We start from the raw sequence: 21,789 nt of genomic DNA, 5'->3' as shown, positions 1-21,789 counted from the left end.
TTTAACAGGGGGTGAATGTGGTGAATGTATTCACCATAGTATAAGCTGTCTGCTGTGGCCCAATGGTAATGTGATCTCTGACAGGTATTATACAGGAGCCTGGTGGGCTCCGCCTCTAGCTCCGCCCCCCCCCCTCGGACGGTATATAGACCGGCCGCCTGGGGGCGGCACTCATTTTGCACAGCAGACACAGGCAGGCAAGTTCTTGGTTAATAAAGCCTAAGTTCACTCACTCTCATCGTCTTGCAGTGGATTAATGGTACATCAGCCTCCCTCCACCCCGTGTGCCCTCCTTCCCCACTCCTGACGTGTGCTCCCCCTCCCCCAGTGCACTTCCTCCCCCTCCCCCCATGTGCCCCCCCTTCCCCCTTCCCCCCCCTGTGCACCCCCTCCCCCTCCCTCCATGCGCCCTCCCTCCCTCGACCCCGTGTGCCCTCCCTCCCCACCCCTACACGCGGTCAAACCCTGTGATCCTGCCAGATACTGAAGAATTAAATGAGTTTGCCACCCTCTTCACATTTTCCACTGCAGGCAACCACCAAGATTGCCTGGTGTTACCCTGCCTCGAGGGAGAGGTGGAGAGAGGGGGAGTGGAGGTGAGGTGGGGAGATGTGGAGCGAGAGAGAGGTGGAGCGAGGGAGAAGTGGAGCGAGGGAGGGGGGTAGAGGTGTGGAGAGGTGGAGGTGAGGAGAGGTGGGGAGAGGTGGAGAACACGCGAGAGGTGGAGAGAAGAGGAAGGGACGGAGAAGGGAGATAGATGGAGAGGAAGAGATGGAAGGAGGATAGAGAGACCGAGAGCCATGCACGCGTCTGCACAAGCCGCCCAGCTCTGGCTCTCCATAAGGAGGCAGTGGAAGGCACCAACTGCAACGCAGAGAGGCTGCGGCCTGTGCAGTCACCCCATCCGACAGTGGACAGTAATGGGCAACCTGAGGCAATTCTGGTCCTGTATCGCAGACCACTGAACACCTCACATCAAAGTGCCCAACTACTGAAAGGAGATTCCGCATAGCTCCATTACATCCTCCCCACGTTTGGATAGGGAAGGAAGGACATTCACTATCTCACGTCCCCTCAGAAAGAGGAGAGTGCCTTCGACGTGTGATGCCTCCCGAAGGTTGAAATGGTCGTCAACACCCAAATATCCCTCTGTCACCATGTTGAGTGGTTGAGGGGGGGTGGGTGGGGGAGCGGACAGGGAAAGTGTCTGAGGGAAGCTCTGAACCAGTGAAAAATGAACCTTTCTGCAGGTGCATCCTGTTACACGGGGGGAAAAGGGTAGATTGTTGGCCAAACAAATCATGTCTTCTGCAAACAGTGGGCATCCCACAATTCCTCGCAGCTTTGGAATGTGGGCACTGCCGTAACGTGGGAAAGGTGGCAACCAATCAGCACACAGCAAGATCACAACAAAATTTCAACCGCGCAGTAAATCTCTTTATTTTGGATGATGAAAGAGGTACAACTATTGGCCCCAGAAGCACCATGAGGTCTTTTGCATCCACCTGATCAACACCTCGTTTGAGAGCTACCTTCCGCTGAGCGCGGCATTGGCGTCACGATGGAAACCCGTTCACCCAGCCTGTCTCTTTCTCTTTTTCCTGCAGAGTATTAAGAGGCATCTGGCCTCGATCAGTGAGCAGCCAGACCTGAGCACCGAGGCCGGGAAAGTGAGAGCAAACATCAAGAAGAATCGCTACAAGGACATCTTGCCCTGTAAGGTCCCTGTGGGTAACCCTGGTCCCTGGGCTAGGGTGGGGGGTGGCAGGGGACAGGTGGCATGGGTGCCTAAAGAATGGTGGCGGGTTGGACACCGTCTGGGGTAACGGACATGACCTCGTGTGGGTGGAGAGCTTTTTGGAAGCGGGATTGAGATTTCCAAGAGGGTGCAACATCCGGGTTTGAGGAATGTTTTCCACATGATGTGGATGTCGTGTTTGGTCAAGTTCCAACTCCTCCAGGAGGAGAATAGATTGGTTTGACAATCCTCTCCATTCGATATTGGCTCCCGTCAAAGATTCCAGACAACAGGTCATTTGTTGAACCCCTCGAGTAATTATAAACGCACTAACTCCCTCCCGGAGTGGAATCTCTAATTAAGCGACAATTTTTTATTCATTCTCTGGGAGATGGAGCCTCGCTGGTCGGGCCCTGCATTTAATGCCCATCCCTAATTGCCTCTCAAGAAGATGGTGGGTGAGCCGCCATCTTGAACCGTTGCAGTCCCGTTTGGTGTAGGTGCACCCACAGTGCTGTTAGGCTGGGAGTTCCAGGATTTTGATCCAACGACAGTGATGGAACGGAGATATGTGTCCAAGGTATGTCTGTGCGTGTGTGTGTGTGCTCGTGTGCGCGTCCCTATCTGCATGTGTCTGCGTGTGTGTGTCTACACATCTGTGTGTGTCAATGCGTGTGTATGTGTGTGTGTGTGTGTGTCTGTCTCTCTCGGAGGGGGTACGTGCAGGCGGTGGGCGTTCCCCGTGGCGTCTGCTACCCTTATCCTAGGGGGTAGAGGTGGTGGGTTTGGGCGGTGCTGTCGAAGGAGCCTTGGCGAGTGGCTGCCATGCATCTTGTAGACGGTACATACGGCTGCCGCTGTGTGTCGGTGGGTGGAGGGAGTGGGTGTTGAAGGTGGGGGGTTAGCATGTCGATCAAGCGGGGGAGGGGGCTGCTTTGTCCTGGATGGTGTTGATCTTCTCGAGTGTTCTCAGAGCGGGTGGGAGAGTCTTGTGCCTTGTAGATGGTGGACAGGCTTTTGGGGGAGTCAGGAGGTGAGTTACTCTCCGCAGGATTCCCAGCCTCTGACCTGCTCTGGTAGCCACAGTATTTATACGGCTGGGTCCAGTTCAGTTTCTGATCAATGGATAACCCCCAGGATGTTGATAGTGGGGAGATTCAACGATGGTAATGCCAAGAAATGGTCACTGCCTGGCACTTGTGTGGCGTGAATGTAACTTGCCAATTGCCAGCCCAAGCCTGGATATTGCCTGTGCCTCGCTGCGTTTGGACATGGACTGCTTCAGTAACTGAGGAGTTGCTGAGGAGCCACTGCCCAAGGTTCCTTCGACAGCACTGCCCATCCCACTACCTCTACACTCCTAGAAGAACAAAGGCAGCAGACGCCATGGGAACACCCACTTGCTGTAAGTGCCCCACCGAGAGAGACAGGCAGACACATTCACATGCAAAGACACACACACATGCACAGACAAACATGCACAGCCACACACACACGCACCTTGGACATATATCTCCGCTCCTTCACTGTTACTGGGTCAAAATCCTGGAACTCCCTCCCTAACAGCACAGTGGCTCTACCTACACCACAGCGGTGGAGCGAGGGAGAGGTGGAGCGAGGGGGGTGGGGGGAGGGATGGGGAGAGGTGAAGAGAAAGCGATGGAGAAGGGAGATAGATGGAAGGAAGATAGAGAGACCGAGAGCCATGCACACGTCTGCACACTCCGCCCAGCTCTGGCTCTCCATAAGGAGGCAGTGGAAGGCACCAACTGCAACGCAGAGAGGCTGCGGCCTGTACGGTCGCCCCATCCGACAGTGGACAGTAATGGGCAACCTGAGGCAATTGTGGTCCTGTATCGCAGACCACTGAACACCTCACATCAAAGTGCCTGAGGGAAGCTCTGAACCAGTGAAAAATGAACCTTTCTGCAGGTGCATCCTGTTACACGGGGGGTCTACACTGCAGCGGTTCAAAGTGGCGGCTCACCCACCACCTTCTTGAGGGGCAATTAGGAACGGTGCTGAACATTGTACAGTTATCTGCAAACATCCCCAGTCCTTGCTTTATGATGGAAGCAGCTGAAGTTTGTTGTTTGATCCCAGAGGACCCCGTTTTTCTGGCCAGGGGGTTTACCAGTATTTGACCAAATACCTTGCACCCCCCCCCATCCCTGCCTTCCCAAGGCAGCACGGTAGCACAGTGGCTAGCACTGTGGCTTCACAGCGCCAGGGTCCCAGGTTCGATTCCCGGCTTGGGTCACTGTCTGTGCCGAGTCTGCACGTTCTCGCCCGTGACTGCGTGGGTTTCCTCCGGGTGCTCCGGTTTCCTCCCACCCGTCCTGAAAGACGTGCTGTGAGGCGAATTAAATATTCTGAATTCTCCCCCTGTGTGCCCGAACAGGCGGTGGAATGTGGCCACTTGGGGCTTTTCACGGTAACTTCATTTGCAATGTAAGCCTATTTGTGACCATCAAGATTATTATTATTTCACCAACTAATACCATGCTCGACAGAGCAGCCTTAGTAGTCACAGGGGGGGGGGGGGGGGGGTAGTCAGTGTAGGCCTGAGGTATAGGGGCTGTCTCAAAGGCATGTGAAGGGTCTGAATGCTCTGAGACTCCAGGTTCAGATGGGAGAACACTCCTGCCAGAGTTGATTGATCTGACAGGCTTTCTCTTTCTCTTCAGTTGACCAGACTCGGGTGCCTCTCACGCTTCTCCTGAACGAGGGATATTCTGACTATATCAATGCCAACTTCGTGAGGGTAAGTTACCCACACGCCTGTCTGACCAATGGGCTCCCGAGAGTAGGCCCGGCCTGCTCACTCCAAACTGGAATGGAAGGTCTGAGGGCTCATGGAGCAAGGTAACGCCGGGAGGCTCCATGTCCGAATCATACCCGGTCTCGAGGGCCTGGCATTCAGGCCTCAGTGTCGAGGGGACAGAGGAGCAAAGTGGCACATTCAGATCAACCATGATCTTATTGGACGCTGGAGAAGGCTGGAAGGCCTTCCCCTGCTCCGAACTCCTCCATTCCAAACTAACCCGGCAGTGCTTTGAGGGAGCGCCGCACTGTCGGAGGGTTGGTGCTGAGGGAGCGCCGCACTGTCAGAGGGTCAGTGCTGAGGGAGCACCGCACTGTCGGCGGGTCAGTGCTGAGGGAGCACCGCACTGTCGGCGGGTCAGTGCTGAGGGAGCACCGCACTGTCGGAGGGTCAGTGCTGGGGGAGCGCTGCACTTTTGGAGAGTCAGTATGAGGGAGCGCCGCACTGTCGGAGGGTCAGTGCTGAGGGAGCGCCGCACTGTCAGAGGGTTGGTGCTGAGGGAGCGCCGCACTGTCGGCGGGTCAGTGCTGAGGGAGCACCGCACTGTCGGAGGGTTGGTGCTGAGGGAGCGCCGCACTGTCGGAGGGTCAGTGCTGTGGGAGCGCCGCACTGTCGGAGGGTTGGTGCTGAGGGAGCACCGCACTGTCGGAGGGTCAGTGCTGGGGGAGCGCTGCACTTTTGGAGAGTCAGTATGAGGGAGCGCCGCACTGTCGGAGGGTCGGTGCTGAGTGAGCGCTGCACTGTCAGAGGGTCGGTGCTGAGTGAGCGCTGCACTGTCGGAGGGTCAGTGCTGAGGGAGCGCCGCACTGTTGGAGAGTCAGTATGAGGGAGCGCTGCACTGTTGGAGGGTCAGTGCTGAGGGAGCGCCGCACTGTCGGAGGGTCAGTGCTGAGGGAGCGCCGCACTGTTGGAGGGTCAGTGCTGAGGGAGCGCCGCACTGTTGGAGGGTCAGTGCTGAGGGAGCGCCGCACTGTTGGAGGGTCAGTGCTGAGAGAGCGGCGCACTGTCGGAGGGTCAGTGCTGAGGTAGCGCCGCACTGTTGGAGGGTCAGTGCTGAGTGAGCGCCGCACTGTTGGAGGGTCAGTGCTGAGGGAGCGCCGTGGTCGGAGGGTCAGTGCTGAGGGAGCGGCGCACTGTTGGCGGGTCAGTGCTGAGTGAGCGCCGCACTGTTGGAGGGTCAGTGCTGAGGGAGCGGCGCACTATTGGAGGGTCCATGCTGAGGGAGCGCCGCACTGTTGGAGGGTCAGTGCTGAGGGAGCGCCATGGTCGGAGGGTCAGTGCTGAGGGAGCGGCGCACTGTTGGAGGGTCAGTGCTGAGGGAGCGCCGCACTGTTGGAGGGTCAGTGCTGAGGGAGCGCCATGGTCGGAGGGTCAGTGCTGAGGGAGCGGCGCACTGTTGGAGGGTCAGTGCTGAGGGAGCGCCGCACTGTTGGAGGGTCAGTGCTGAGGGAGCGCCACACTGTCGGAGGGTCAGTGCTGAGGGAGCGCCATGGTCGGAGGGTCAATGCTGAGGGAGCGCCGCACTGTCGGAGGGTCAGTGCTGAGGGAGCGCCGCACTGTCGGGATGTCCTGTGCTGGTAACGTTTGGAATGATGCATTTTCTGTTCTATACTGTGTAGGGGATTGATGGAGAGCGGTATTACATCGCCACCCAGGGACCGTTGGCACACACTGTCGTGGATTTCTGGAGAATGATCTGGGAGTTTAATGTTAAGGTAAAGGGACAGGACCAACCTCGCGTTTGGTGTCGGTGACCTCCTTTCTATTCTCCCCGCGCAGCGAGGAGGCACACAGGCACCGACATTCTCAGGCTGTGGCTCGCACATGCCCTTGTGCGTGCCCCCTCCCTAGCGCGCAAACACACCCCCCTCCCTCCATGTGTGCCCCCCCACCCTTTGTGTGAGCGTGCCCCCCTCCCTCGCATATCCCCCTCGTGCAAGTGCCCCCTCTCCCTCGCGCGTCCACACGCGCTCTCTCGCATGCGTACCTGATCTCGCGTGCCCGATCTTGCGTGCCCCCCTCTCGCCCACGTGCCCCCATTTGCATGCACGCCCTCTCTCGTGTCTGCCTCTCTCGCCGATGCTGCCCCAGGCCCGTGCTCACACAATGCTCTCTCCCTCAGGCTGTGTCCCTTCTCTCATGTGTTCCCCCCCACCCCCTCCTCATGCAATCACTGTCTGTCTCACTCTCTCACACACTCGCTCTGTTACAACACTCTGGGCTGGTCTGCTGTCAATTCCAGCCCCACTCATCCCGGAGTCACAACACAAGTTGTTAGAACCAATAATTATCGGAAAAATAAGTCTTTGGCCCTTGGCTGTTCAATAATTACAGTCACCAGGTTTGTAAATTTAAACTCCATTACTGTTAATTCATAATAAAAACTACAATAAAATAAGCAGCAAATACAACTTGTTAACTATTATCTAATTTAGAACAGTACAGCACAGAACAGGCCCTTCGGCCCTCGATGTTGTGCCGAGCAATGATCACCCTACTCAAACTCATGTATCCACCCTATACCCATAACCCAACAACTCCCCCTTAACCTTACTTTTTAGGACACTACGGGCAATTTAGCATGGCCAATCCACCTAACCCGCACATCTTTGGACTGTGGGAGGAAACCGGAGCACCCGGAGGAAACCCACGCACACACGGGGAGGACGTGCAGACTCCACACAGACAGTGACCCAGCCGGGAACCGAACCTGGGACCCTGGAGCTGTGAAGCATTGATGCTAACCACTATGCTACCGTGCTGCCCTAATTCCTAGTTCCCACATTAATTTTCCCCCTCTCCCCCATTCTCTACACACACAAGACAGACAAACACAGGGTTAAGGGGTTAAAAAACACATAAGTAAGAGGGGGAAAAAAAGTCCTTATTTGAGATGGTTTTTTGAAGAATAAAGGGATTAAGGTTCTGGTGTTCAGGCCGGAAAGTGGAGCTGAGTCCACAAAAGATCAGCCATGTTCTCATTGAATGGCGGAGCAGGCTCGAGGGGCCAGATGGCCTACTCCTGCTCCTAGCTCTTATGTTCTTATGTTCTATAGTGTCCAATAATCACCCATGGATCAAAAATGATAACAGCAAAATGAAAAGGGAAATAAGGGAATAAAAAGGAAGGAGCCTTGCAGCTCTTAATTTAATGGAAAGATTTCCAAGTTTATTTGTGGTGGGAGCTTTTTCAGGGAGTGTTCAGTGAGTTCCGCACTGTTATTGGTCACTTTTTTGGGCCCAGGGGAGTATCTCATCGAAATAGTCCACACTTCCGAGTTTCTTTCAGCGCTGGGGAGCTGATCTCCGGGATTGGGCTGCCATATTGAAAATGTGACCCTATCTCTCAGTGAGCTTGTGGGTCCACTACACCACCCACACGCACATACACACACACACATACACACACACACACACACACACACACACACACACAGGCATTACCCACATCCTCCCCAAGTGAGGACATACCGCTATGGAGTCCCTTTGGGTCCCTCCCAACCCAACATTCCAGGACCCCCATCCGTCATCTACCCCAACCCAGAGGCCATGCCACCCCCCGCCCCAACCACACTTCAAACTACCTCTCCACCCCTCCTTCCATGTGCATGGTCCCCGCTCGAGCCCTGACCCTTGGCAGCGCCGTAATGCACCCTTGCACTGGCACCCGGGCAATGCTCCTGACTCCGGGCAGTGCCAACGTGTGCACGGACCAGGGAGAGGGCCAGTTCTCGGAGTGGACCAGCAGATACCCTGGGTGCTGTTCCGCCTGGCCCAGTACTGAATGGCGTCCAGTTGCAACCTCGTTGGGGAGGCTGGTATGTCCCCAGGAGGCCGGTAGATCCTGAATAAGCGCGCCGTTTGGTCACGCCCCATTTGAGCGTCCTTCAGATTCTGCCACCTCGCAGGATTTGGGTAGATCCCGTGAGGCATGAAGGCTGCTGGGAAGCCTGAAAGAAGCCTGTCCCACGATCAACTTTCCCGAGCGCAACACGGTCTCAAAATCGCACACTCTCTCTCTAACTGCCCCCTCTCTCTCTTTCTATCTCTGTCCCCCGTCAACTCTTCCCCTCCACCCTCGCCACTCCCCCTCTCTTGCCTCTCCCCCATCTCCTGCTCTCTCACCATCTCCCTCCCCTCTCCCCCTACCACGCTATTTCTCTCTATCTTGATAAATCATGTCTTCTCCACTCTTCAATGGTTCCCCGCCCCACTGCTGCCCATGTCAATCCTGCCAGCACTGTAAAGCCATGCCTGGGGGAGAGAAGGAGGGGAGCATTCTGTCATAATATACACACAGGTATATGATGGTGCACAGACATACACTGATTGACACACAGGATGACCAATTAACACACAGAACACAACAGCCAATCACCAGACAGGACACGGCCATTATAAAGCCAGAGGGCACTGGTTTTCTCGCTCTCTTGGGATGCAGCCTCTGAGACAGCCAGAGCCCGTGAGCAACAACTAGAACATCCACCATGTGGTAGCAAGATCGTCTGGTCAGGTTAGCCTCAGGTCTCCAGTCAACTCAGCATAGTGTCAACCCACAGTTCAAGTATGTTCAATAAAATAGAGTTGCATTTCTACAAGTGTTGGAAGCCTGTGTCTCTCACTGCTATGGTAAACGCAGTCCTCGCAGACCCAGCATACCCAACACATCATGGTACCAGTGTGTGATGTTAGAGTTTGACGGACCTACCTTGAGATAGTCTGCCTTTAACCAGCGATCAGCCATCCGGTAATATGGACAGCGTCCGCCCTCCCCCGCGTTCCGCCTCGCCGGCAACCTCGGTGCCAACTGGAAGATTTTTAAGCAGAAGTTTCAGCTGCACCTCGAAGCCACCGACCTCGAGGCCGTGTCAGATGCCAGAAAGATTGCTCTCTTTCTCTCCAAGGCCGGGGAACACGCCATTCACATTTTCAACTCCCTCACATTTGATGAAGGCGAGGACAATTCCAAGTTTAAAATAGTCCTGCTCAAGTTCGACAGCCACTGTGGCATCAAAGTCAACGAGAGTTTTGAATGCTACGTGTTTCAATAGCGTTTGCAGGGTATGGATGAACCTTTTCAATCCTTAACCCATCTCCGTATCCTCGTGCAATCCTGTAATTACGGCTCCACCTCCGACTCCATAATCCACGACCAGATCGTTTTCCGTGTCCACTCCGACCCCCTACGCCAGCATCTCCTTAAAGTGAAGCAGCTCACCCTCACCATCGCCATCGAGATCTGCGCTCTGCATGAGCACGCTACTAACCGGTACTCTCACATTAAGGCGGCAGAGACGACGCGGCAAGGCCCCCACGATGCGGAGCGGGTGCAGGCTGTAAAACAGGTCCAGGGCCCGAGTCTGGATGAGGGCAGCCATTTTGCGCACTTTTCCCAGGTTCCTGCGCGCAACGACCGAGGGGACGGCGAGGCCGAGGACCGAACTGCGCAGGTGAGCACATCGTTCAACCGCACCGCGCATGCGCGGTGACGCACCGAGCGTCCTGACATCACGGCGTGTAACAACTGTGGCTCCTCCCACTTAAAGCGGCAATGTCCCAAGAAATCTTGACGCTGTCTCCAGTGTGGCAAGCTTGGGCACTCTGCAGCCCTGTGCAGATCTGCTCAAATACCCACCTCACATCGGTCCCAGCAGCAGCGCAGGAACGTCCGGTCAGTGCAGCAACCTGTTGCAGATTCCGACTCCGACATGGTTCCAGACCCCGACACCGAGGATCTCGCATCCCCATTCCGGGTGGGCATCATCACCAATCGTACGATGCTTTCCCAAAAAAAGGCCAAGTGTGTGATGAGCATTGATCTGGACAACGAGTGGTGTGCCACCCTTACGGTCAACAAATCTCGCATCCGATTCAGGCTGGACACCGGCGCTTCAGCCAACCTCATTTTGCAGTCTGACCTGGACGGCCTCCACGTCAAGCCGGCCATCCTTCCATCCGCCTGCCAGCTTCTCGACTACAATGGCAATGCCATTGCTGCCAGTGGCTCATGCCAGTTTGTGGTATCTCATCATTCTTTAAAAGCCACCCTGCGCTTCGAAATTGTAGGGTCCAATAAAGCTTCCCTGCTCTGTGCTCAGGCGTGCAAGATCCTGAATCTCGTACAGCGGGTTCACTCCATGGCGCCCGCTGAGGCATCAGCCTCACCAGACGCCGACTTTCAGACACACCTGAAGGACATCATTACTCGTTACCACAGCGTCTTCGAGGGTATGGGCACACTCCCCTACACATACAAACCTCTTTTAAAACTGAATGACACGCCTTGTGGTTCATGCACCCCGCCGGGTGCCGGCGCCCCTTCAGGACCGCCTCAAGCAGCAGCTGCAGGACCTCCAGGACCAGGGCGTCAATTCTAAGGTAACAGAACCCACCGACTGGGACAACTCCATGGTGTGTGTTAGAAAACCGTCAGGAGAACTGTGCATTTGCATCGACCCCAAAGATTTGAACCGTAACATCATGAGGGAACACTACCTAATCCCAAAGCGCAAAGAGCTCACCTGCGAAATGGCTCACGCCAAATTTTTCACAAAGTTGGACGCCTCCAAGGGGTTTTGGCAGCTACAACTTGACACCCAGTCGGAAGCTCTGCACTTTTAACACCGGGTTTGGCCGGTATTGTTACAACCGGATGCCTTTTGGTATCATCTCTGCCTCGGAGGTGTTCCACCGAATAATGGAGCAAATTATGGAGGGCATCGAGGGGGTGCGGGTGTATGTCGATGACATCATTGTCTGACCCACCACTCCACAGGAACACATTGATCGATACAAGCGCATGTTCCAGAGGATCCACGAGCATGGTCTCCGGCTCCTTTGGTCAAGCAGAAGTAAAGTTCCTCGGCGACCATATTTCGCAGTTCGGTGTGCAGCCAGATGCAGAAAAGGTGTCGCCGATCAAGGCTATGAAGACACCGGAGGACCAGAAGGCCGTCCTCCACTTCCTGGGGATGGTCAACTTCCTGAGGACGTTTATCTCCAACCTCGCATCTCACAGCTCTCCGCAATCTTGTGAAGAAAACCACCGACTTCCAGTGGCTCCGCGCTCACGAGCGAGAGTGACGTGAACTCAGGGTGAAACTCACCAAGGCCCCGGTACTGGCATTCTTCGACCCTGCCAAGGAGACGAAGATCTCCACCGATGCGAGCCAATGGGGCATGGGGGCAGTGCTCCTCCAGCGCGACGAATCCTCCTCCTGGGCCCCAGTCGCATATGCATCACGTGCAATGACACCCACTGAGCAGCGCTCTGCTCAAATCGAGAGTGCCTGGGCCTCCTCACGGGAATTGTCAAATTCCATGACTACGTGTATGGACTCCCCAAATTTACGGTCGAAACGGACCACTGGTTCACATCATCCAGAAGGATCTCAACGATATGACGCCACGCCTGCAGCGCATCCTCCTCAAGCTCAGATGCTATGATTTCAAACTGGTCTACACCCCGGGCAAGGAGCTCATTGTGGCCGATGCACTCTCTCACTCCGTCACTACGCCGTGCGAGCAGTCGGACTTTGTTTGCCAAATTGATGCCCATGTTGAGTTCTGCGCATCCAACTTTCCCGCCACTGACGAACGAGTCATCCAGATTCGTCGTGAAACAGCCAAGGACCCTCTGCTCCAACGGGTCATGCGCCATCTCACAGACGGGTGGCGAAAGGGCCAGTGCCCGCAATTCTACAGCGTTAAAGACGATCTGGCAGTGGTAGATAGAATTCTGTTGAAATTGGACAGGATCGTCATACCGCAAAGCATGCGGGAGCTCGTCCTTAGCCAGCTCCACGATTGTCACCTGGGGGTGGGAAAGTGTCGCCGGCGAGCCCGTGAGGCAGTGTACTGGCCTGGCATCAATCAGGACATCGCCAACACTGTTCTAAATTGCCCAACGTGCCAACGGTTCCAGCCGGCTCAACCGAGAGACTTTGCAGCCACATGAACTGGTGCCGTCCCCATGGACCAAGGTTGGCATTGATCCTTTCCACGCACAAGGCCGGGACTACGTCCTCATTGTGGATTACTCCTCTAACTACCCCGAGGTGGTAAGGCTGCATGACCTCACATCAGCAACGGTCATCCGGGCGTGCAAAGAGACCTTTGCCCGTCATGGCATTCCAGTACGGTCATGACCGATGATGGCCCGTGTTTTTTCAGTCAGGAGTGGACCGATTTTGCCCGACGGTACAATTTCACGCACGTCACCTCGAGTCCCCACTACCCCCAGTCAAAGCTGAAAAGGGGGTACATATTGTCAAACGACTCCCGTGTAAAGCGGCTGATGCGGGATCAGGCCTTCACCTCGCACTGCTAGCCTACTGGGCGACTCCTTTGTCAGCTGGCCTGTCCCCAGCACAACTGCTAATGAACCGCACATTACGGACGATGGTGCCTGCAATCCACATCCTCCGGACCTTGACAATTTTCCGGTCCGGTCCTACAAAAAATGTAACTGTCTCGTGCCCAATGCAAGTCGGCGTATGACGCCACGCCGCGGATCTCCCTGCTCTCGTCTCTGATGACCAAGTTTGGTTTCAGCTACCTGACAGTGGCTGGTCTCCCACAGCTGTGGTGGTCAAGCAAGTGGCCCCCAGATCATTTCTAGTTCGCATGCAGGATGGTTCTTTTTTCTTCGGCTGCTTCCATGCTCGCCACCTGAACGTGATCCCCTGCCTCCCCCGATCCATCCTCGGGACACGCCCTTCCAAGAGATCACCGGTCTACCTCTTCTTTTGCCACCCTCTGCAGTCGATACAGCTCTGCCCATTCCAGCGCAGGCGGTCCCTGACCCACCCTTGAGGCGGTCAACCAGAATTTGTCACCCACCACAGAGACTGAATTTATAGACTGATTGTTTTGTTGCCTTGGTTCTTCGTTTGCTCGCCTGTACATATTGTTTTCCATGATTTGTTATATGCACTCTATCTGCACTAGATACCTTCCCATGTAAATACGTTCGTATTTTTGTATATAGTCAGGTTCCTAGTCATGTAAATACGCTCACATACTCACTATTTATTGCCATGTACACATTTTTTTAAAAAGGGGGAGATGTCATAATATACACAGAAGTATATGATGGTGCACAGACATATACTGATTGACACACAGGATGACCAATTAACACACAGAACACAGCAGCCAATCACCAGACAGGACACGGCCACGATAAAGTCAGAGGGCACTAGTTTTCCCGCTCTCTTGGGATCCAGCCTCTGAGACAACCAGAGCCCGTGAGCGACAACACGAACATCCACCATGTGGTAGTAAGATAGTCTGGTCAGGTTGGCCTCAGGTCTCCAGTCAACTCAGCATAGTGTCAACCCACAGTTCAAGTATGTTTAATAGTTAAGAGTTCAATAAAATCGAGTTGCATTTCTACAAGTGTTGGAAGCCGGTCTCTCTCACTGCTGCAGTAAACGCAGTCCTCGCAGACCCAGCATACCCAACACATCACATTCCTGAGGGGGGCGGAGGGATATTCCGCCAACCTTTTGGACCCCGGCCCATCCTTCGCACTTTCCGCTCGGCCTATTCCGCAGGCTAATCAAAGAACATTCTAGCATGGGACGTGTTTCCTGCGACCCAAGTTTCCCCTCCACCCTCCCCCCAACAGTCTACCTGTTAAACTCGGGCCTCGGCAGCCATGTTGGGCCTCACCAGCACAACACCTTAACCCCCCCCCCCTTTCCCTTGTATTTCAGGTGGTCGTCATGGCGTGCCGGGAATTTGAGCTTGGGAAGGTAAGTGATGGAGAGGCCGATCTATCTGGGTAAGTGGGGGGCGGGGGGGAGGGGGGCGCGGATGGAGGTGATGTAAGAGGGAGGGCGCTCGAACCTGCGTACAGCATTTAACGAGATCAGGGGGAGGCACCGGAATATCCAGACGTGGTCACATTGGGGAGGTCTGTGGGATCTTGCTCAGCGGAAATTGTCATTGCCCTCCCACCCGCATATCCCTCAGCCGCCTTTCCAACCACGATGGCGGCTCGCGAAAAACAATCTCTCTGTTTGGCCACCAATCGCTTTTGGATATATTCTGCCTGCAGGGGAGAGAATCCCACAGAGTAACCGCGGTGGGAGTGTTTGATGGGGAATCATCGAAATTACAGTGCAGAAGGAGGCCATTCCGCCCATCGAGTCTGCACCGGCCCTTGGAAAGAGCACTCTACTTCAGCCCACACCTCCACCCCAATTGCATAACCCAATAACCCCACCTAACCTCTTGGCCACTCGGAGATTTATCACGGACAATCCACCTAATCTCCGGAGGGAGGCCACCGGAGCATCCGGAGGAAACCCGCACGGGCACAGGGAGGAAGTAGAAACTCCTTACAGACAGCAATCTGAGGCCGGAACTGAACCCGGGTCCCTGGAGCAGTGAGGCAGCAGTGCTAACTACTGTGGTACCATGCCTACCAAAGTGTAAGGATAGCTTTACTCTGTATCTAACCCCGTGCTGTACCTGTCCTGGGAGTGTTTGATGGGGATAGTGTAGAGGGAGCTTTACTCTGTATCTAACCCCGTGCTGCACCTGTCCTGGGAATGTTTGATGGGGGCAGTGTAGAGGGAGCTTTACTCTGTATCTAACCCCGTGCTGTACCTGTCCTGGGAGTGTTTGATGGGGTCAGTGTAGAGGGAGCTTTACTCTGTATCTAACCCCGTGCTGTACCTGCCCTGGGAGTGTTTGATGGGGACAGTGTAGAGGGAGCTTTACTCTGTATCTAACCCCGTGCTGTACCTGTCCTGGGAGGGTTTGATGGGGACAGTGTAGAGGGAGCTTTACTCTGTATCTAACCACTTGCTGTACCTGTCCTGGGAGTGTTTGATGGGGACAGTGTAGAGGGAGCTTTACTCTGTATCTAACCCCGTGCTGTACCTGTCCTGGGAGTGTTTGATGGGGTCAGTGTAGAGGGAGCTTTACTCTGTATCTAACCCCGTGCTGTACCTGTCCTGGGAGTGTTTGATGGGGACAGTGTAGAGGGAGCTTTACTCTGTATCTAACCCCGTGCTGTACCTGTCCTGGGAGTGTTTGATGGGGACAGTGTAGACGGAGCTTTACTCTGTATCTAACCCTGTGCTGTACCTGTCCTGGGAGTGTTTGATGGGGACAGTGTAGAGGGAGCTTTACTCTGTATTCCACCCCGGGGGTGTACCTGTCCTGGGAGTGTTTGATGGGGACAGTGTAGAGGAAGTTTTTCTTGAGAAAGTCAGGATGTGTGGGCGGTATCTGAGTGGGGTCTGGTCTTAGGAAACTGCCCCTCTCTCTCTCTCTCCCATCCTGCCTGTTTTTCTCTATTTACAGAAAAAGTGTGAACGTTACTGGGCAACAGAGGAGGAAGAAACTATTGTCTTGGGCCCCTTCACTGTCACCAACGTGAGTCATTGTCCAAACCACTCTCTGTCACTCCCTCTCTCACTCTGCCTGCCACTCTCTCACACTCTCTCTCATTCTGATTGCCTGCCTCTCTCACTCTCACACTCTCTCTTCCTGTCTGTCTCACTCACACACTCTGCCTGCCTACCTCTGTTTCTTTCTCTCACTCACTCTGCCTGTCTCTCGCTCAGACTTACTGTCTGTCTGCCTCAAGCACTCACCCTGTCTTTCTCTCTCTCTACCTGTCTCTCTCTCTCACTCTCTGTCTCACTCTGCCTCTCTCTCTCTCTCTCTCTCTCTCACTCTGCCTCTCTCTCACACTTTGTGATGCGACCATCAATTCATTCAGAGACACGAGTAAACTGTGGCTTTAATCGTGGTAGTGCCCCTAGGGAAGACAAATAATCGCTCGTGAGAAGTCTGATTCATGGCCGTACAAAGGAGGGACCTAATTGCATGGAGCGCGTCGGGGAGGACCTCCTGCCAGTGGGAGGTCGGGAGATTCCTGGACCATAGGGTCAGTAGGACGGTCTTCCAGACCTTCGCGTTCTCCCTCTCCACCTGCCCGTTTCCCCTGGGGTTATAGCTGGTAGCCCTGCTCGAAGCAATGCCCTTGTCGAGCAGGTACTGACGCAGCTCGTCGCTCATGAAGGACGAGCCACTGTCACTGGGGAAACCAAACAGGGTGAAGACACTGCAGGGCTCTGATGACTGTATGGGAGGTCATATCGGGGCATGGGATGGGAAACGGGAGAATTCATCTATAATATTGAGAAAGTAGATGTTACGGTTGGTCGAAGGGAGGGGGCCCTTTGAAATGGGCCGGGATGCCTTTACCAGGTGGGCCTTGTCTGGTCTATAGAAGTGCGGTTTACACTCCGCACAGATCGGGCAATTCCTGGTGACAGCTTCAACCTCCTCGGTGGAGAAAGGCAGATTGCGGGCCTTGACGTAGTGGGCGAGCCGGGTGACCCCCGGGTGGCAGAGGTCATTGTGGATAACCTGTAGTCGGTCGTCTTGCGCGCTGGCGCATGTGCCGCGGGGCAGGGCATCTGGGGGCTCGTTGAGCTTCCCAGGACGGTATACTATGTCATAATTATAGGTGGAGAATTCAATCCTCCACCGCAAGATTTTGTCATTATTAATTTTGCCCCGCTGCGAGTTATCGAACATAAAGGCAACCGATCTCTGGTTTGTGATGAGGGTGAACCTCCTGCCTGCGAGGTAGTGCCTCCAGTGCCGTACGGCTTCCACAACGGCTTGGGCTTCCTTTTCGACTGAGGAGTGTCGAAGTTCCGAAGCGGAGAGGGTTCGGGAGAAGAAAGCCACTGGCCTACCTGCCTGGTTCAGAGTGGCAGCGAGAGCGACCTCTGATACGTCGCTCTCCACCTGGAATGGGACGGATTCATCCACCGCCCGCATGGCGGCTTTGGCGATGTCCTCCTTGATGTATACTGGGGGACCCACTGGGCGTAGTATGATAAAAATCCGAGGCACCTCTTGAGGGCCCTGGAACAGAGGGAGAGGGAGTTGTAAAAGGGGTTGCATACGGTCAGGGTCGGGTCCTAGGACCCCGTTTTGCACGACATAGCCGAGGATGGCTAGTCTGGTTGTGCGGAAAACACATTTCTCCTTGTTATATGTGAGGTTGAGTTTTTGGGCGGTTTGGAGAAATCGGTGGAGGTTGGCGTCGTGGTCCTGCTGGTCATGGCCGCAGATGCTGACGTTATCCAAGTACGGAAACGTCGCCCGCAGCCCGTACTGGTCCACCATTCGGTCCATTGCCCGTTGGAACACCGAGACCCCATTCGTGACGCCAAAGGGAAGCCGGAGGAAATGGAAAAGGCGGCCGTCTGCCTCGAACGCCGTGTAGTGGCGGTCCTCCGGGTGGATTGGGAGCTGGTGGTATGCAGACTTCAGATCCACCGTGGAGAAGATGCGGTACTGGGCGATCTGATTTACCATGTCTGCAATCCGGGGGAGGGGGTACGCATCGAGTTACGTGAACCGGTTAATGGTCTGGCTGTAATCAACCGCCGTCCGGAACTTTTCCCCGGTTTTGACGACCACCTGAGCTCTTCAGGGGCTGTTACTGGCCTTTATGGCTCCCTCACGTGGGAGCCGCTGGACTTCGGCTCTGATAAATACCCTGTCCTGCAGGCTATACCTCCTGCTGCACGTGGCCACTGGTTTGCAGTTGGTGGTGAGATTAGCGAAGAGTGGTCGATTTTCAGAGTTTCTAGACTGCATATAGTGAGTGGGGGTAGGATCCGCCGAAGCTGAATGTTAGGCTCCTGAGGTTGCACTGGAAATCCAGTCCTAGGAGGAGGGGGGGGCGCAGAGGTCTGCGAGTACATACAGTTGGAAGTTGGTGCCCTGTATTGTTAACGTCGCAATAGTGCACCCCTGTATCTGAACGGAGTGTGACCCCGAGGCGAGGGAGATTGTTTGCTGTGTCGGAAAAATCGGGAGCGAGCAGCGCCTTACCAGATCTGGGTGAACAAAGCTCTCGGTGCTCCCGGAGTCGAACAGGCACGCTGTCTTGTATCCATTGATCTGGACGGACATCCTGGAGCTCTTGAGGTGCTTTGGCCGCGACTGGTCCAATGTGACTGCGCTGAGCTGCGGGTAGCCGGTGACGTGGTCGGCGGTGCTGGAGCGGCCCCGTGATCACCGTGCACGGAAGTCGCAATCGTTGAGTGGCGTAGCGGGTGATGGGCAAGATGGCAGCCCCCATGGATCGCACGTGGTGGGCGGCAAAGAAGGTGGCGCCCAAGATGGCGGCCCCCATGAATCGCACATGGCCGGCCGTGTAGGGGAGGATGGCACATGTTGTGCGGAGGCGGAGTCAGCAGGTTGCGGGCCGGGCAGTGCTGCAGGGAGTGTTGGGGCTGGCCGCAAAAGTGGCACGATAGCCCTCCGTGGTGGGCGGGTGGCTGCGCGGCGCAGGCCTGGGGCAGTCTCTGGTCGGGGGTCCACGATGGGGTCGCGTGATCGGCAAGGAACGCATTTAAACTTTGGAAAGCGACCTCTAACGAGGTTGCTAGTTTTATTGTGTCCTCCAGGTCCTGGGCCCCTTTCTCGAGAAGACGCTGCCGCACATAATTGGATCGGACCCCTGCAACATACACGTCTCGGACGGCGAGTTCCATGTGCTGGGAGGCTGTCACGGCCTGGAAGTTACATTCTCGTGCTAGAGCTTTAAGGTCGCGCACATAGTCTTCTAGCGACTCTGCAGGGCGCTGGCGGCGAGTTGTAAAGATGTGCCGCACGTAGACTTCATTCACGGGCCGCACGTACAGGCGGTCGAGCATTGCGAGGGCCTCGGTATAAGAGTCAGTTACATCAAGTTGAGTTGAAATACGATGGCTCACACGTGCGTGGAGAAGACTGAGTTTCTTTTCTTCTGTAACAGAGGAGGTAGTCGACGCAGCCAGGTAGGCCTTGAAGCACCGAAGCCAATGCTAAAAATTTATTTTGCTTCTGCGGCCTGTGGATCAAGCTCCAGTCGGTCAGGTTTGAGGGCTGATTCCATTGTAGTTTTTAAGTCGATTAAATTGATGCAACCATCAATTCATTCAGGGACACGAGTTAAAGTAAACTGTGGCTTTAATCGGCTTACAACTGAGCCTGCCTGTGACTAAACTGAACTGAGGCCGGTCTCGCAGGACCGCAGCACTTATACTTCCTGCTGGGGGCGGAGCCAAGGGCGGAGCCCTGTACATGCTCCTCATCTCCCCCTGTGGGCAGAGCCGCGCAACGGCTCACAGATGGAGCCCACAGGGACACAGTAATGTACAGTGTGAATTTATAGAGGTTACACATTCACCACATTTTGCCTCACTCTCTCTCTCTCTCTTTCTCTCTCTCTCTCTCTCACACTCTGCCTCTCTCTCTCTCACACACTCTGCCTCTCTCTCTCTCTCACACTCTGCCTCTCTCTCTCCCTCACTCTGCCTCTCTCTCTCTCTCACACTCTGCCTCTCTCTCTCTCACACTCTGCCTCTCTCTCTCAAACACTCTGCCTCTCTCTCTCTCTCACACTCTGCCTCTCTCTCTCTCTCTCACACTCTGCCTCTCTCTCCCTCACACTCTGCCTCTCTCTCTCTCTCACACTCTGCCTCTCTCTCTCCCTCACACTGCCTCTCCCTCACACTCTGCCTCTCCCTCACTGCCTCTCCCTCACACTCTGCCTCTCCCTCACACTCTGCCCCTCCCTCACACTCTGCCCCTCCCTCACACTGCCCCTCCCTCACACTGCCCCTCCCTCACACTCTGCCCCTCCCTCACACTGCCCCTCCCTCACACTGCCCCTCCCTCACACTCTGCCCCTCCCTCACACTCTGCCCCACTCTCTCTGCGTGTCTCAATCTGCCTGTCTCTCACTCTGCCTCTCTCTTTCTCTCTGTCTCTCTCTCTCTCTCACACTCTCACACACTCTGCCTCTCGTTGTGGCTCACTCTCTCTCTGTCTCAGCCCCACTCTCCTGTTTCACTTTCTTCTCTCTCACTCACTCTGCCTCTCTCTCTCTCTGCCTCTCTCTCACTCTCACACACTCTGCCTCTCGCTGTCGCTCACTCTCTGTCTCAGCCCCACTCTCCTGTTTCACTTTCTTCTCTCTCACTCACTCTGCCTCTCTCTCTCTCTGCCTCTCTCTCACTCTCACACATTCTGCCTCTCGCTGTCGCTCATTCTCTCTGTCGCTCACTCTCTCTGTCTCAGCCCCACTCTCACTCCAGTTTCACTCCTCTCTCTCTCTCCCTGTCGCTCACTCTCTCTCTCTGTCTCAGCCCCCACTCTCACTACAGTTTCAGTTTCACTCTCTCTCACTCTCTCTCTCTCTCTCTCTCTCTGTCGCTTGCTCTCTCTCTCTGTCTCAGCCCCCAGTCTTACTCCAGTTTAACTCCAGTTTTATTCTCTTCCCTCTCTCCCTCCACAGGTTGTTACAGAGTCTCTGAGGAATGAGGTGATAATTCGGACTCTCTCTGTCACCTTATTGGATGTAAGTCTGCACATACGCGCTGGGAACTGTGGAATAACGTCACAAGCATCCCTCGAACCCAACAACCTCACTCATCGACTCGCCTCCCCGCCTCAACACCAATCCAACAGCGGCTCCAATACATCCTCAAAACCCTCCCCCTGTCTCCTTTGGACTCCCCTCGTCCTCGCACAGCAGGTTACTGTGCAAAGTTAACGTCTTTGGGATTATGGGTGGTGCCTTGAGATGGATAGAAAGCAGGTTAGCAGACAGGAAGCAAATAATTGAAATGAATGGGTCTTTTTCTGATTGGCAGGCAGTGACGAGCGGGGAGAAGAGCTGTTCAGTGGGGCAGGAGCATGCTGACACAATGGGCCTGCCGGGACAGTCCTTTTTGTGGATTTTGGGAAGTAGGTAGCGGGGTAAACGACGAGCGGGGTACCGCAGGGGTCTGTGTTGGGACCCCAACGATTGACATTATATATTAATGATTTGGACGAGGGATCTAAATGTAGTAACTCCAAATTTGCAAATGATACAACGTTGGGTGGGAGGGTGAGCTGTGAGGAGGAAGCTGAGATGCTTCAGTGGGATTCGGACAGGCTGAGTGGGTGGGCACATACATGGCAGATACAGTACAATGTGGGTAAATGTGAGGTGCACAGAACATAGAACAGTACAGCACAGAACAGGCCCTTCGGCCCTCGATGTTGTGCCGAGCAATGATCACCCTACTCAAACCCAAATATCCACCCTATACCCGTAACCCAATAACCCCCCCCCTTAACCTTACTTTTTAGGACACTACGGGCAATTTAGCATGGCCAATCCACCTAACCCGCACATCTTTGGACT

The 21,789-nt window shown here is 54.9% G+C and overlaps 1 protein-coding gene across 5 annotated transcripts in view; it reads left to right on the top strand.

Moving 5' to 3' along the window:
• Positions 1-21,789, top strand: part of ptpn18 (protein tyrosine phosphatase non-receptor type 18) — a 108,201-nt gene that overhangs the window by 31,834 nt on the left and 54,578 nt on the right. For all 5 annotated transcript variants that reach the window (XM_038782079.1, XM_038782080.1, XM_038782078.1 and 2 more), the window contains exons 2-7: positions 1,608-1,716; positions 4,426-4,502; positions 6,182-6,277; positions 14,282-14,320; positions 15,882-15,953; positions 20,893-20,955. In XM_038782079.1, coding sequence (XP_038638007.1) covers positions 1,608-1,716; positions 4,426-4,502; positions 6,182-6,277; positions 14,282-14,320; positions 15,882-15,953; positions 20,893-20,955 — 456 coding nt within the window. The remainder of the gene's footprint in view (positions 1-1,607; positions 1,717-4,425; positions 4,503-6,181; positions 6,278-14,281; positions 14,321-15,881; positions 15,954-20,892; positions 20,956-21,789) is intronic.

Source organism: Scyliorhinus canicula, chromosome 21 (genome assembly GCF_902713615.1).
Source record: "Scyliorhinus canicula chromosome 21, sScyCan1.1, whole genome shotgun sequence".
NCBI lineage: Eukaryota > Metazoa > Chordata > Chondrichthyes > Carcharhiniformes > Scyliorhinidae > Scyliorhinus > Scyliorhinus canicula.
This window is presented reverse-complemented; position numbering and strand designations above follow the sequence as displayed.